Genomic DNA, 13165 nt, shown 5'->3' on the forward strand with positions numbered 1-13165 from the left:
TGGGGCACTCCCCTCCTCAGTGAGCTCCTGGCCCTGGGGCTGGGGACATGGCAACACGAGGCTGGAGCTGATAACTGCAGTGTCACGGTGCTTTGGGTTGGGAGGAAGCCACAGTCCCCAGGATGGAGCGTGAGGGTACGGAGCTGGCCATGCCATGTCATCACCGCTGGCAGTGCTCCTTGTGGTGCTGATGCTCGAGGTCAGATGCATGTCCCAGTGTGAGGGACACCCTGAGGGGTTTGGGGATACACTGAGCATCACTCCATCCTGCCACTGCTCCCTGGTGACAACCTCAGCATCTTTCACCTGCTGAAGGCCCCTCCTGGAATACCCGCCATGCCCTTGGGAATGGAAAGGATGGGCTCCACGTGTGCCTAGCACTGCTGTGGGGCTGCTGGGTGCTTTCTCCATAGAACAGCCCACCTGTGCCGCAGGCCCTGCTCGCTCAGTGGGGAGCAGATTAAACCGCCCTGAAGAGGGTAATCTGCCCAGGCCCTGCAGGGATTACAGCTCCTCCTAATGAGCTTAATTGGGGCAGCGTTGTCCTGGTGACTGAAGGGACCAAGGCGACACCGAGACCCACAGAGCTGCTCGGCTCGGACCGAGCACAGAGTGTGGGACCTGCTGCACCCTGGCCCCATTTGCACAGAGCAATCAGCAGTGGCAGCTGGTGGCTCCTGGTGGCCTTGGTGCGGTGTCCCTGGGCGCTGAGGACACGGAGCATAGCACGGTGCCGAGGAGGCTGGGGCATGGCTTTGTGTTGGCTGGGCAGGTGCGTGCTGCGTGGGGACGGTTGGGATGGGCTCAGAGCTCTGTCACACCCTGGGCACCCCAGTGGGGTTACACCAGGAGGAGCCACAGACCCTCTGCTTCTGCATCCAGCGGTGGCTGGAGAGGAGACGATGCTCTCCAGCTGGCAGCTGGGTCAGGGCTTTGGCACTCAGGGATTGGTTCTGCCTTGCACGGGACATGTGGGTGCCGTTGCCATGAGGACAGGCAGCATTTTCAGGGCTCCTGCAGTGGCCACGGGGACTTCTCGGAGGACCAGGAATAGCTCTGCCTTTCCCTTCCTGACAACAGAGCTCCTGGCAAAGGCCGGGGACTTTCCAAAGTGCTTTGTTGTCGGCAGGTTTCCGTCCTGCTCACAGGGCTGGGCAGCAGGGTCCTGCCCCACACATTCCTGTGCTTGCTGAGGGTGGCAGGGGGACTGCAGGACACGTTTGGTGACAAGCAGGGCTCCGGGGGCTTTGCCATGGCCACGTCCTGGAGGAACCGCGGTGGGCATGGGGCTTCAGCCTCTTCCCATGGGCCATGTGGTGATGTACCCGGGGGCTGCTCAGTGGCTGCCCCATGCCTTGCTGGCGGTGACCCCGCTGTCTTGTGTCCCCTTAGGGAGGCCCTCCAGGTCACACTCAACGATGTCGCTGTCTGCGCGGCCGCAGCGCCGAGTCCTCGTCGCCAAGATCAATAGGAGCCAGTCGTTCGCCGGGGTGAACTCGACAGCAGAGCGGCCCTTCAGGTAGGAGATGGGGGCTGGTGCTGTGCGGCACGCTGGGGGCTGGGCACAGTGCTGTTACCCAAGGTGCTGTCCCTTCTCTCCACGGGAACATTGGTGGTACCCAGAGATGTGGCACTGGGGCTGCTGAGCCCATCCTGTGTCACCCCAGCGCTCGGTTGTCCCTGTCCCAGGGCAGGCACAGCAGGGTGGTCCTTAGGAAGTTCCTCAGGGCTGCCCTGTGACCACCCCAGCACATTTAATGACTGTGGTAGAGGAACAAATGTGGTCTTGAAGAAGCTTTGTGTGTCAGCTCCTCAACGTCCCATGGCTGCAAGTTTCTCCCTCCGTGCTGGTGTGAGTCAGGGCTTCCTCTGGCCGTCCTAAACCTGGTGCTGGAAGGTTTTTTTGGCTGCCCGTGAGCTCTGCTGCTCTGCTGTGAGGATCAGCAAGCAGCCGGTCCTTGCTCATCCTCTCCGCTGCTGGCGACTTGGTGGCACCCATCACATCCTCCCTTCTTCTGTGCCAAACTTACATCAAGGAGAACCACCCTGCGCCTTCCTCTGCTCCCTTCCCAACTCCTTGGGTGGTTCTTGAGACGCAGACGTGCTGTAGGTTTGGACTGTGCCATTTTAATGCTTTGGAGCCCTTTTTGGTTCTCCTTACCTCCCAGTCCTAGCAAGGAGTCGTTGGGAAGTGGTGGCACGAGCGAGCCGTGCTCCAGCAGCACCTCCAGGCAGGCGGCCCCCTGGCACTGGCACATGCCCACATGGAGCTTCCCCATGCCTGGGAGCAGCTCCCCAGCCACACTCGGCTCTTCCTTGTGATGCCCAGAGCCTTGGCAGATGAGGAGGGGGAAGGGATGGATGTGCAAAACAAGCACTCGCCCATCATGTTGGCTTGGGTTGAGGCCAAGATATTCACTTTCCTGTACTGATGCTTCAGGGAAGTCTTCTGGCTGCTCTCCGAGGAGTCACGTAGAATGGGAGGTCCAGGCCAGCACCAGTGACGTGGCTACGTTAGAGGGCAGAAGGGAAGGGCTGTTCTGCCTGGGGCATTGCTGGTGGGGCCAGGCTGTGCTCACATTGCACAAGGCGGGAGGGGGAGTGTTAGGATGCATGGTGCTTCTGGGTCATGGAGGTATCTCTGTGATATCTGTGCTCTGTGCTCAGCTGTGCTGATGGGGGGGGGGGTGACAGGCACATGTCCCCATGTTGCTCCTGTGCTGACACCTGAGAGGTCTCTCAAGGATGCACGATGGCCACCCAAAGCACTGAGGGTGGAGCAGAGCGTGGTTACTCTCTAGAGAATGTTTGGGGCTGGAGATGGTCACTCTAGGAGAGCAGCTTGGCTCTGGCAGGTGCACGTTTGCCTTTGCTCCTCCTAAAAGGAGCTGAGGATCCCATGGAGGCATGCCCACAGCCAGCATCTGGGGTCCTCTGAGATGGGATTGATTCCCTGCTCTTTTCCATCGTGAGCTTAGTGGGTTTGCCTTGTCATAGAATCATAAATCATAGAATGCCTGAGGTTGGAGGGGACCTCAAAGCCCATTCAGTTCCAACCCCTTGCTGTGGGATGGGTGCCCCATCCATAGCCATGGGCATCTCCAGGGACAGCACACTCACAACTCCTCTGGACAGCCTTTCTTCCATGTCCACTTTGGGGCAGCTACATGCACCCAGAGACACAGGCACGTGGGGCAGGCAGCATTTCCCAGCCCTGCAATCGCACGTGGCCTCATCCCGCCCGGCCCTGCTGGCCGGTTTGACTGGGTGCTGGGGAGCTGTGGGAGAGGCAGGCAGGTCGGGACGGAGCTCTTGGGACTTGGCCTCCTTTCTGGAGCTCCTTGTTGTGAGATGGGCACCCAGGAGGACCCCAGTGCCGTGGGCTCACCATGGCCGTGTCGGCTTCACTGGCTTCTCTCAGCAGGAACCTCTCACCCTTCACACCCACCGTCTCCCGCAAGACTGGCTCCAGGGTCAGTAGGATGTTCTCAATGTCCCACAAATCCCCACCACCCAAGGTGCCTCAGCCCAATCGCCTAGATGAGGTGTACGAAGCGCTCAAGAAAGGTCTGACGTAAGTGCTGGGGCTGCTAGGAGGTTGGGATCGGGGTGCCCCCAAAGGTGTCCGTGGGGCTGGGTGGTGTGGGCTGAGGTCCCCGTCTGAGCCTGCGGTGCTGCTGTCCGCAGGGCCTACCTGGAGGTCCACCAGTTGGAACTGGAGAAGCTCAGCACCCAGATCCGTGAGTCCAAGAGGAATTCGCGCCTGGTGAGTGGTGCTGGGAAGAGTCTGTAGGGAGAGGTGCTTTGTGCAGATGCTCGGGGTGCTGGTCATGGTTGGGGCAGCTCACGGTCCTACGGAGACATCGGGGGACAGTCCACGGTGTAGGGCTGCATGGGGTCCTGTCCTCCTGCCATGCTATGGGTGGTGGGTGCTCCCTGGGTGAGCAGAGCTGGCTTTGTGCTGCATCTTATCCCTCTCCTCTCTCCTCCAGGGCTTTCTCTACGATCTGGATAAGGTAAGCAGGAGCAGTGTGCCCCATCCCCTTGCCTCCCCACGTCCCCTCCACACCCACCTTCCCCTGTGCAGCCAGGGCTGGGACTCTGCACTCAGGGTAGCAGAGGACAAAGCAGATACTGGTGGTGGCTTGTAGCCTGCTTCCTGGGACACGTCCTATCGCACAGCAGGAGTGTGAGGCAGGGCCATATCCTGGCCCGCAGCCCCTCTCAGGGAGCCTCTCACACCATCTCTGCTTTTCCAGCAAGTGAAGTCAATCGAGCGCTTCCTGCGTCGCCTGGAGTTTCATGCTAGCAAGGTAGGAGCTGGGGATCGGGTACTTCTGTGGGTTTCTGGCCTCTATTCAGCACTGGGGCCACGGTGCTCTTCCCCACCTGGCTCCCAGGCTCCGGTGATGCCAAGCCAAACCCGCAGTGCCCTGAGCACTGGGAGACCGCCTCAAGAAGCCACTATCCCTGTTGCCACTTGTCCCCCTGCCCCTCACTGCACCCCTGGCCTGTCCTTGCAGATCGACGAGCTGTATGAAGCCTACTGCATCCAGCGGCGGCTCCGCGACGGGGCCCACAACATGGTCAAAGCCTACAGCACGGGCTCACCGGGCAGCCGAGAGGCACGTGAGAGCCTGGCTGAGGCCAGCAAGGGCTACAAGGAATACACGGAGGTGAGGCAGCCGGCGCTAGGGGGGCTGAGAGGTGTTGACCCTATGGATGGTGAGTGATGGGTGCTCTGTCCCTTGCCCCCAGAACATGTGCCTGCTGGAGAGTGAGCTGGAGAGCCAGCTGGGAGAGTTCCATGTTCGGATGAAAGGTACCGCGTCCCATCCCAGCCCTGGAGCAGCACTAGCCTGCTGTGTCCTATCATCCCTCTGCCTTCTCTTGCAGGGCTGGCAGGTTTCGCCCGGCTCTGCGCTGGTGATCAGTATGAGGTTGGTGGAGCCTTGGGTATGGAAGGGGATCTGTCCTCCTCCCTTCTGTGGTCCATGCTGAGCATGAGGGACACGGGTGGGCCTTGTCCTTGGGTGCTGGTGTCAAACAGGAATGTATGTTGGGGACCTGTGGTGGGTGGCACAGGGTTGCAGAGAAAACTCCCAGCCCTGTGAATGATAGAATCATAGAATGTTGGAGTTGGAAGGGACACTTAAAGGCCATCTGGTCCCACTCCCTGCGATAAACAGGAACACCCACAGCTCCATCGGTGCTCAGAGCCCTGTGCAGCCTGATTCCATGCCTCTGCTCTTCTCCAGATCTTCATGAAGTACGGCCGGCAGCGGTGGAAGCTGCGGGGACGCATCGAGGTGAACAGCAAGCAGGTGTGGGACAGCGAGGAGATGGTTTTCTTGCCTCTCATCACCGAGTTCCTCTCCATCAAGGTGAGGAGCCCTGCAGTCAGAGCACAAGTGGGACAGAGATGCTGTGGGCCAGTGGGCTCTTTCCTGGCAGGAGCTGCGTTAGGGCAACACCTGCAGTGGCTGTGCTGGGCACACACGAGACAGTGAGGGAACTGGACCTCATTCAAACCCACCCTTTGCTGGGACAAGAGGATACTATTCCACAGGGATGGCATCCTGGCAGCAGCCTGACTGATGATGGCCTTGTCTCATCCTCTCCTCCTCCTTCCCCAGGTGACGGAGTTAAAGAGCCTGGCCAACCACGTGGTGGTGGGCAACGTGTCCTGTGAGACCAAGGACCTCTTTGCAGCTCTCCCCAGGTAGTGGCGGTGGATATCAACGACTTGGGTACCCTCAAACTCAGCCTGGAGGTGACCTGGAAGTGAGTATCTCAGCAGGATTTGCCAGTTGAGCGTAGCAGGAATGGGAACCAACAACCGGCCTCTCCTGAGCTTTCACCCATCCCAAAATCGGCCTTCTGTTCTGGAAAGCCAGAGGCTGAAGAGCACCTTGAAGTGCTGTCCGCCCCCCCCCTGCTCGCTGCAATGTTGGGACCTTCTGTCTTAGGATGCTTCCCTCACCTCCCCTCTCTCCCCTGCAGCCCCTTCGACAAGGATGACCAGCCCTCGGCAGCCAGCACCGTCAACAAGGCCTCCACGGTGAACAAGCGCTTCTCCACCTATAACCAGAGCCCACCTGATACGCCGTCCCTGCGGGAGCAGGCTTTCTATGTAAGCATGGAGCTGGGCAACCACGGTTGGGTGGAAGCGCCCACGGTGGGGTTTGCTTTATTGAGTTGAGTGTGCCAGGGGAAGTCCCAGTGGGTGGCCATCCATCCGGCCACGGCTCGCGCCGCCGGCCCCCCTGCCCTCACAGCTCCTCTTCTCTCTGCCCAAGAGCCCATTGCGGGCAGCCGACAAGCACGGCTGGTCCTTGTTGGACATCTTTCGGGAGACACTCTTCGAGAAGCTGTCTCGGAGCTGCTCTTGCGGCGACGTCTCCTCGGTCGAGCTTGGGAGATGGCCGCAGCCAGGCCGCGTAAGTGCGATGGCTGGAGCCGGCCCGTAGCGTAGCCCAGCAGCGTGGCCATCCTGCTGTAGTGTAGCTGCTCGACCCCTGCTCACCAGCGAGTAGAAGAGCTGGCCTTATCCTTGCACTGGTGGCCGTGCCACGCTGTGGCATTGGTGTGACGGCCAACATGGTGCTAACGTGGCGGGGTGCTGGCGTGACTCTAGCTTGAAATCGGCGTGGTGCTGGTGTGGCATTGGTAGCATGATGGGGTGGCACTGATGTGACATCGGGATGACAACGGTGTGGGGCTGGGGTGACACTGACGTCACACCAGTGCGGCACTGGCACGACGTCGGTGCGGTGGTGTGGTGCCCAGCGTTGGTGAGAGGGGTGCAATGTCGACGCGGTGTTGGTGTGGTGTTTGTGTGACATCAGTGTGACATTGATGTGACACTGGTGCTGCCCTCTGCAGGCTGGTGGTGGGGCTGTTGCTCTCTTGCCGCTGAGGACCCCATCTCCCCATGCTGGTAGACCCATTAGCACCATGGCAGGGTCCCTCCAGCTGGAAAGGGCAGCAGCGCACCAAGCAGAGCCCATTCCTGCCCCAAAGATCACAGCAGCCTCAGTGCCTCCTGACATGTCGCTGTCCCTTCCCTAGAACATGCTGCGGCGTCAGGAGGAGCTGGAGAACGGCACAGCTTGGTCCATCTCCTCTGAGTCGTCAGATGACTCCTCCAGCCCCCAGTTGTCCAGCAGCACTCGCCACGCCGCCCACAAGCCCATCGTGCAGCCCGAGGTGCAGGCCTCGGCCCCTGCCATCGAGATCTCCTTCTCACAGCAGCAGGAGGAGACTGGGGCTGGCGGTGGCGTCCCCATTGGGACAGACCTGCCTGAGCCCCCAGAGGAGCAGGATGGCTGCAAGAAGGACGCTGTGGCCAACGGGCATGTGCCCTACACCCGGACTCTCAGCCACATCAGTGAAGCCAGCGTGGATGCGAGCATGGAGGCCAAGGCTATGGAGGGCCCATGGGAGCCCTCTCCCAGCCTGGAGGAACACGATGCGGGCAAGGTGGACGATGACTCCCTCCCTGGTGCCTCGAATTCTGTGCCAGAGACCTGGGCAGGGAAGGACAGTGGCCCTGAGGCCAAGCCACGTGCCATGGTGGCATGGGCTGAAACCCATGAAGTGGAGGCTGAGCCAGTAGCAAGCCCAGCACCAGCACAGGACGTTTGTGGAAGTGAAGCCCCCACGCCACCCGTGGTGTTGGCACAGGCCCCCACAGAGGAGGGGCCCGTCCCAGCCCCACACCTGGCCACCAGCCCCCCAGCGGTCCCACGGGTGAAGGCTGTGGACTCAGGGCTGGAAGAGGCCATCAGCCTCCTGGCCTCGGCCCTGGATGACTATCGGGGACAGTTTCCAGAGCTGCAGCCCCTGGAACGGGAGCTCAAACATCTGGAGGAGATCCTGCTGGTGAGGAGGCCCAGAGGGAGTCAGCAGCAGGGAACAGTGACAAGAGCCGTGGCACTGCCCAGGGCACGAGGGTGGTGGAGCCATCCCTGATGGCTCAGCTCAGCTGTGAGGGTGGTTGGGGCGTCCCTGATGGCAGTGACCAGTGACAACAGTGGTGGGATCATCCCCTATGGCAGTGATGGGGGTGCTGGGGCCATCCCTGATGGCACTGCTGAAGGGACAAGGTTGGTGGGACCATGCCGGGTGGCAGTGACCAGGGATGAGGGTGGTGGGGTCATCTGGATGGTACTGCCCAGAGTACAAGGGTGGTGGGCCCATCCACGTTGGCACCATTCAGTGACAGCAGTTGTATGGGAACTGTTGAGTTCCTGAACCACTGATGGAGCACCTGAGGAAGGGACCCGGTCAGTCCTGGGAGCACAGGTGAAGGCAGTTCAGCTGTGTGATAGGAAGAGGTGGAGTTTGGCTGCACCTCTCTTAGACCTCATTTAAGGGCTGGCTGCCTCTTGGGAAGGATCTCTGGTTGGAGATCTCTCCTTGGTGAAGCTTTCCCTTGTGAACCTGGGATCTTCTGGTATGGGTAAGCAATCTTCTTCCCTTCCTTTATAGCATCTTTCTGTCGTGCTGATCCTTTGTTACTACACCTCTGGTGAAGCACCTTTTTCAATCATATTGATCTGTCCAATTGTTACGACAGTGCTGGGGACATCCCTCATGGCAATGACTGTAGTGGTGGGGCCATCCTTGACCTTGACTCAGGGATGAGGGTAGTGAGGCCCCTTAGAGTGGCTTGCTAAGATCTGACCATTCTTTCCTTTGCAGCACAAGCAGGGTGTGTTTCTCAGCCGTGCCTCCAGCATCAGCCTCACAGTGGAGCACGCTCTGGAGAGCTTCAGCTTCCTCAACACCTCTGACATGGAGGACTCAGAGGGCTCGGAGGAAGAGGCTCTGCAGGATGAGAGGTGTGCGGAGCAGTGTCTCATGGAAGAGACACAGAGCAGCAGGGGTTGGGGAGCTGAGCTCTAGTGGGGAAGGAAGGGCTGGATTCAGGTGCCCTGTGCTGATCCGGCTCAGTCTCTCGCTGGTTTGCAGGAGGGCCAGCAGAGCGCGGCGTGGAAGCAGGGCTCCCAGTGCTGGTGAGGTGGGAGCAGATGATACTGGAACGTGCAGTGGCTCTGAGGGCAGCGCAGACCCCATGAGCACCAGCAATGAGTTCCTGGATAAGGCCCTGGTGCTCCACCTCCACAACTGCAACCGCCTGCTGCTGGTGAGACTGGGGACTGGGACGTGATGGTGGGACACATGGTGGGGTTGGCCATGGCTCCTCACAGTAAGCCCCTCTGAGACGCCTTGCTGTGCTGGGGTCTGGGCGCCACGCTGTCCTTAAGGTCACTGGCATACCTGTGCCTTACAGAACCTGGGCACCTTTGGGCCTCTGAGGTGCCGGGAGATGTTTGCCCTGGACAGGCTGCTGCGGGAGGCACAGGTGCTGGAGATCGTGTGCCAACTGATGGAGGAGCGGTTGGAAGCAGCGGGCTCTGCTGCCGGAGGTAAGGGCAGCAAGGGGCTGCACAGGAGGGATCTGCCAGCTGGATGTGTGGCTTGACACCGCCTGTCCCTGCAGTGGTGCAGTTCTCAACGCGGAAAGAAGGGGTGCTGCCCCTTTGGGACCACTGCGTGGAGCTGCCCAACATCTACACCTGCCCCGTGGAGCGGTTCCTGCAGGTGCTCAGTGCGCAGTACGCAGCACCCATCAGCGAGCGGCACCCAGGACTGGCTGATGCGGGTGAGCCTGTGGGTGTGCAGGAAGAGAATCTCCAACCCTACGAGGTACTGCACACCCTGACCTCGTTATTTTCCCGCAGTATGTGTGAAGCTGGTGGAAGATGTGCTGAACCGGCGGCTGCCACGACGACCCGGTGGCACCCAGGGTGAGCAGGTCACCATCTTCCAGTATTGGAGCCACTTTGAGTCCCTCGGAGCCCTGGTGCTCGACACCTACGTGATGGAGCTGGCAGAGGAAGGTGGGTGCCCCTCTGCCAGGCTCTGAGCCGGAGGCAGTAGGGTGTACAGCACTATGGGGTATCACCCAAAGGCTCACTCACCCTGACCATTGCTGGTGCTCAGCCCCCTCCTACGCTCCCATCCTGGGCACCCTTTGGACCTCACTTTCTGCAGGTCCCCAACTCGGGTGCCCCCAGCATCCTATGTGGGGTCCCTCCGCCTGCTGTGGGTGGAGGCCGAGCTCCCCACGGATGCTCGGCTCACCGGGCTGTCCCCACAGTGCTGCTGGCACAGAACCTCAACTCAGACGACCAGGACGTGGTGCTGCGGGCACTGAAGCGTGTGCCTGAGGGCCGCCTGAAGAAGGAAGGGCTGAAGGCGCTCAGCTTGCTGCTCGTGGAAGGAAACAGCAAGGTGGTGAGCGCCGTGTCGGCGCAGCTCCGCAGCCTGGCGGAAAACCCCCGCTTCCGCCAGCGGGTATGGCATGGGCAGGAGGGGAGCACGTGGGCTCTGGGCTGCTGCTTGGAGCGGTGGCACTGAGCCCTCGCTCTGCCCCAGGCCCTCGTGTGCTTCCTGGGACAGCTGGAGGATGAGGAGGTGCAGACACGTGTGGCTGGCTGCGTGGCGCTGGGCTGCCTCAAGGTGAGATGGGCGCACAAAGAAGCCCATGCGGAATTTGCTTCCAGGCTGAGCTGGCTGTGGGGTGGATGGAGAAGAACTGATGCTGCCTGCTACTGTTTCTGCGCGGCCTCCAGCTCCTAGGGGTGCCCCAAATGTGCTGGGGTACAGTAGAAAGGGAAAGGGGGCACAGCCAAGGGTTCTAACTGGATGATCTTGAAGGTCCCTTCCAACCCAAGCCATTCTATGATTCTGTGACTTTTTCTGCCCGGGGCTGGTCTGGAGGTTGAGCTCTAATAGGGGTCTGCCCTGCCTGCTACCTACCATTGCAGGAACCTTGCTGCTTTCCCGTGTGGGTCACATCCATGTGGCTGACGCCAACCACGTTCAGCCCTCTCCCCTCTCCTACAGGCCAAGGAGAGCATTGAGCAGCTGGTCTACCTGTGCCAAACAGACAAGGAGCCTGTGCGGGAGGCAGCCAAGCAGAGCCTGATGCTGTGTGGTGAGTGTCCTGCATCACCCCTGCTCACAGCTGCCAGAGGGGCATCACCCCATGTCACACCACCCAAGGGAGAAAAGGACCTGGGCTGATCCCTGCCTGCCCTGTGCTCTGGCTCATGGTGCCCAAACTCTGTGGGGTGAGAGCGGTGGTGGGCAGCAAGGATTCCTGCGGGCACAGCCCTAAGCGTGGGTGTTATTTATTATTTGCTAGATGGCACTGAGAGAACCATCTGAGTGGGTTTCTAGGCCTCCAGATCGTGGCAGCTGCTGCACAGGTTGGGACATGTGAGCTGTCCTTGTCCCTCAGCCCCCACTCCTGCTGCTTTGCTCACGAATGTCTCTGTCTTAGAGCCTGTCAGCCATGTCACTTCTTGGAGTCTGTGTGTCTTGGTTGTTCGTAGCCCCACAGCAATGCCTGCGCACATAGGTGCCATGTGTCCTGTGTCCCACGTCACCAGCCCTGCTGGGGACAGCTGCTGTGTGCAGATCTGTGTGCAGGGCTGCTGGGCAGAGATCTCTCAGCATGGAGCGTGCATCCCTGTGTGTATGCGGGGGTGTTGGGAAGCTCTCGGGGTCCCTGTGTGGGCGCATGCAGAAGTGCACAGCAGGTTGGGATGCTGCACCTGGCACAGCCCCGAGCCTGGCCCCCTTGCCCTAGTTCCTGGCCTGGGAACTCCGTGGGCTTCTAGAGATGGGATTTGTACAAGGGTGTGCTAAGGAGAATGTAAGAATCATGGAACCATTAAGGTTAGGAAAAAACTCTCAGATCCCCAAGTCCCACCCTGTCCACTGACCGTACCTCCCAGCACCACATCTCCATGGTTCTTGAACTCCTCTGGGCACTCCCACACCTCCCCAGGTAGCTGTGCCAACACGTTACCAGGAGCTCTGTGGCTGTACCACGCTGGTTCAGCTCTGTCAGGCATCAGCATCACTTTTGTCACAAGACAAAAATGAGAAGCTGGCTAGGGATGGGATGCAACAGAACTTCTGCCTTTTGCTTCACTGACCGTGGCCCGTGCTTGCAGGGGAAGATGGCAAGTCAGCACACCGGCGACTGGAGGAGACCCTGGACAGCCTCCCACGGATCTTCGCCCCAGCCAGCATGGCCAGCACGGCTTTCTGAGATGCCACGCAGAGCCACCCGCCATCCCTCGAGGACAAGGGCACTGCTGGGCTGCGCTTGGGCTCGCAAAGGCTGGGCCCAGCCGACGGCCCTGCCCACAGCAGCACTTGGGCACCACCCCCGCCGGCAGCTCGCCGCGGCCGCACACTGCCTTACGGAGCACCGCTTCCCCTGCCCCGAACACCAGCCGTGCGGGGGGCCGCGCACGCACCCCTGGGCGAGGAGGGGCTCGCTGCACACCCCACCCTTCGACTGCTATTGAAAACACACAGGGAACCCACCCTTCGTGCTACAGCTGCTGATCGGAGCGGCAGGGAGACGCACCGGATTCCTCTCTGCCTCTTGCCTTCCCGTCGCTCGGGGCCGCGTGCCCTTTCCTGGAAGGACTCACACTTTGGAAGCGATGCTGTTTCTTTCCAGAAGTCGCCTGGGCTGGGAGGGAACCGCTGCCCTTTTTGCCGCCTGGAAGTCCACAGGACTTAAATAAAATGAGATATGAGATATATTAATATATTCTGCTGGCGTTTCTTCTTTCCAGCTCTGCATGCTCCTGTCCCTCCCCAGCGGTGGAACCCAGCCCAGCGCCCTTCCCCTCTGCTGGGGAGGGCAGGGCAGGAGGAGCGACAGAGGGACGGACAGACGGACGCTGCCACCTTTTCCTTTCGTTCCTGTTTGTTTTATTTTATTTTTTATTTACGATTTTTTTTTTTTTTCAGAAAAAAAAAGCAACAAATTCTTTTCTATAATGTCTCTATAAATCTATATATAATGTAATTACAGAGAATGACTAATTTTGATTTTAAACCAGAAATAAAAGCAAACCTTTACTGAGCAGTGGTGTCGCTGTGTGGGTGTTTGTTGAGGGGCAGGGAGCTATGGCCTGTGTGTGGCACTCTGGACAAAGCTGGGTGTTTCTCAGGTGAGGATCAACCTTCTGGTTTTACCAGCAGTATAGCAGGCGTCTCTTTCAGCAAAGCAAGGAGTTTTCACTTTCTCTGAGCTATGTGAGTTAGCAAGATGCTGCAGAGCATG

The 13165-nt window shown here is 59.8% G+C and overlaps 1 protein-coding gene across 1 annotated transcript; it reads left to right on the forward strand.

The window, feature by feature from the left end:
* Positions 1 to 749: 749 nt before the first annotated feature.
* On the forward strand, positions 750 to 12133 carry RIPOR1 (RHO family interacting cell polarization regulator 1; the record flags this gene model as incomplete). The annotated part of the gene is given in 25 exon segments (XM_079541559.1): positions 750 to 1173; positions 1176 to 1277; positions 1393 to 1519; positions 3422 to 3574; positions 3688 to 3766; positions 3993 to 4016; positions 4260 to 4313; positions 4524 to 4676; positions 4759 to 4822; positions 4897 to 4940; positions 5259 to 5384; positions 5637 to 5712; positions 5715 to 5784; positions 6004 to 6133; positions 6300 to 6440; positions 7072 to 7884; positions 8707 to 8846; positions 8977 to 9151; positions 9299 to 9434; positions 9509 to 9670; positions 9750 to 9908; positions 10169 to 10365; positions 10447 to 10530; positions 10918 to 11008; positions 12036 to 12133. Coding segments are annotated over 25 exon segments (3822 nt in total).
* Positions 12134 to 13165: the final 1032 nt, after the last annotated feature.

Source organism: Tetrao urogallus (assembly GCF_951394365.1).
Source record: "Tetrao urogallus genome assembly, chromosome: 12".
Classification (NCBI taxonomy): Eukaryota; Metazoa; Chordata; class Aves; order Galliformes; family Phasianidae; genus Tetrao; species Tetrao urogallus.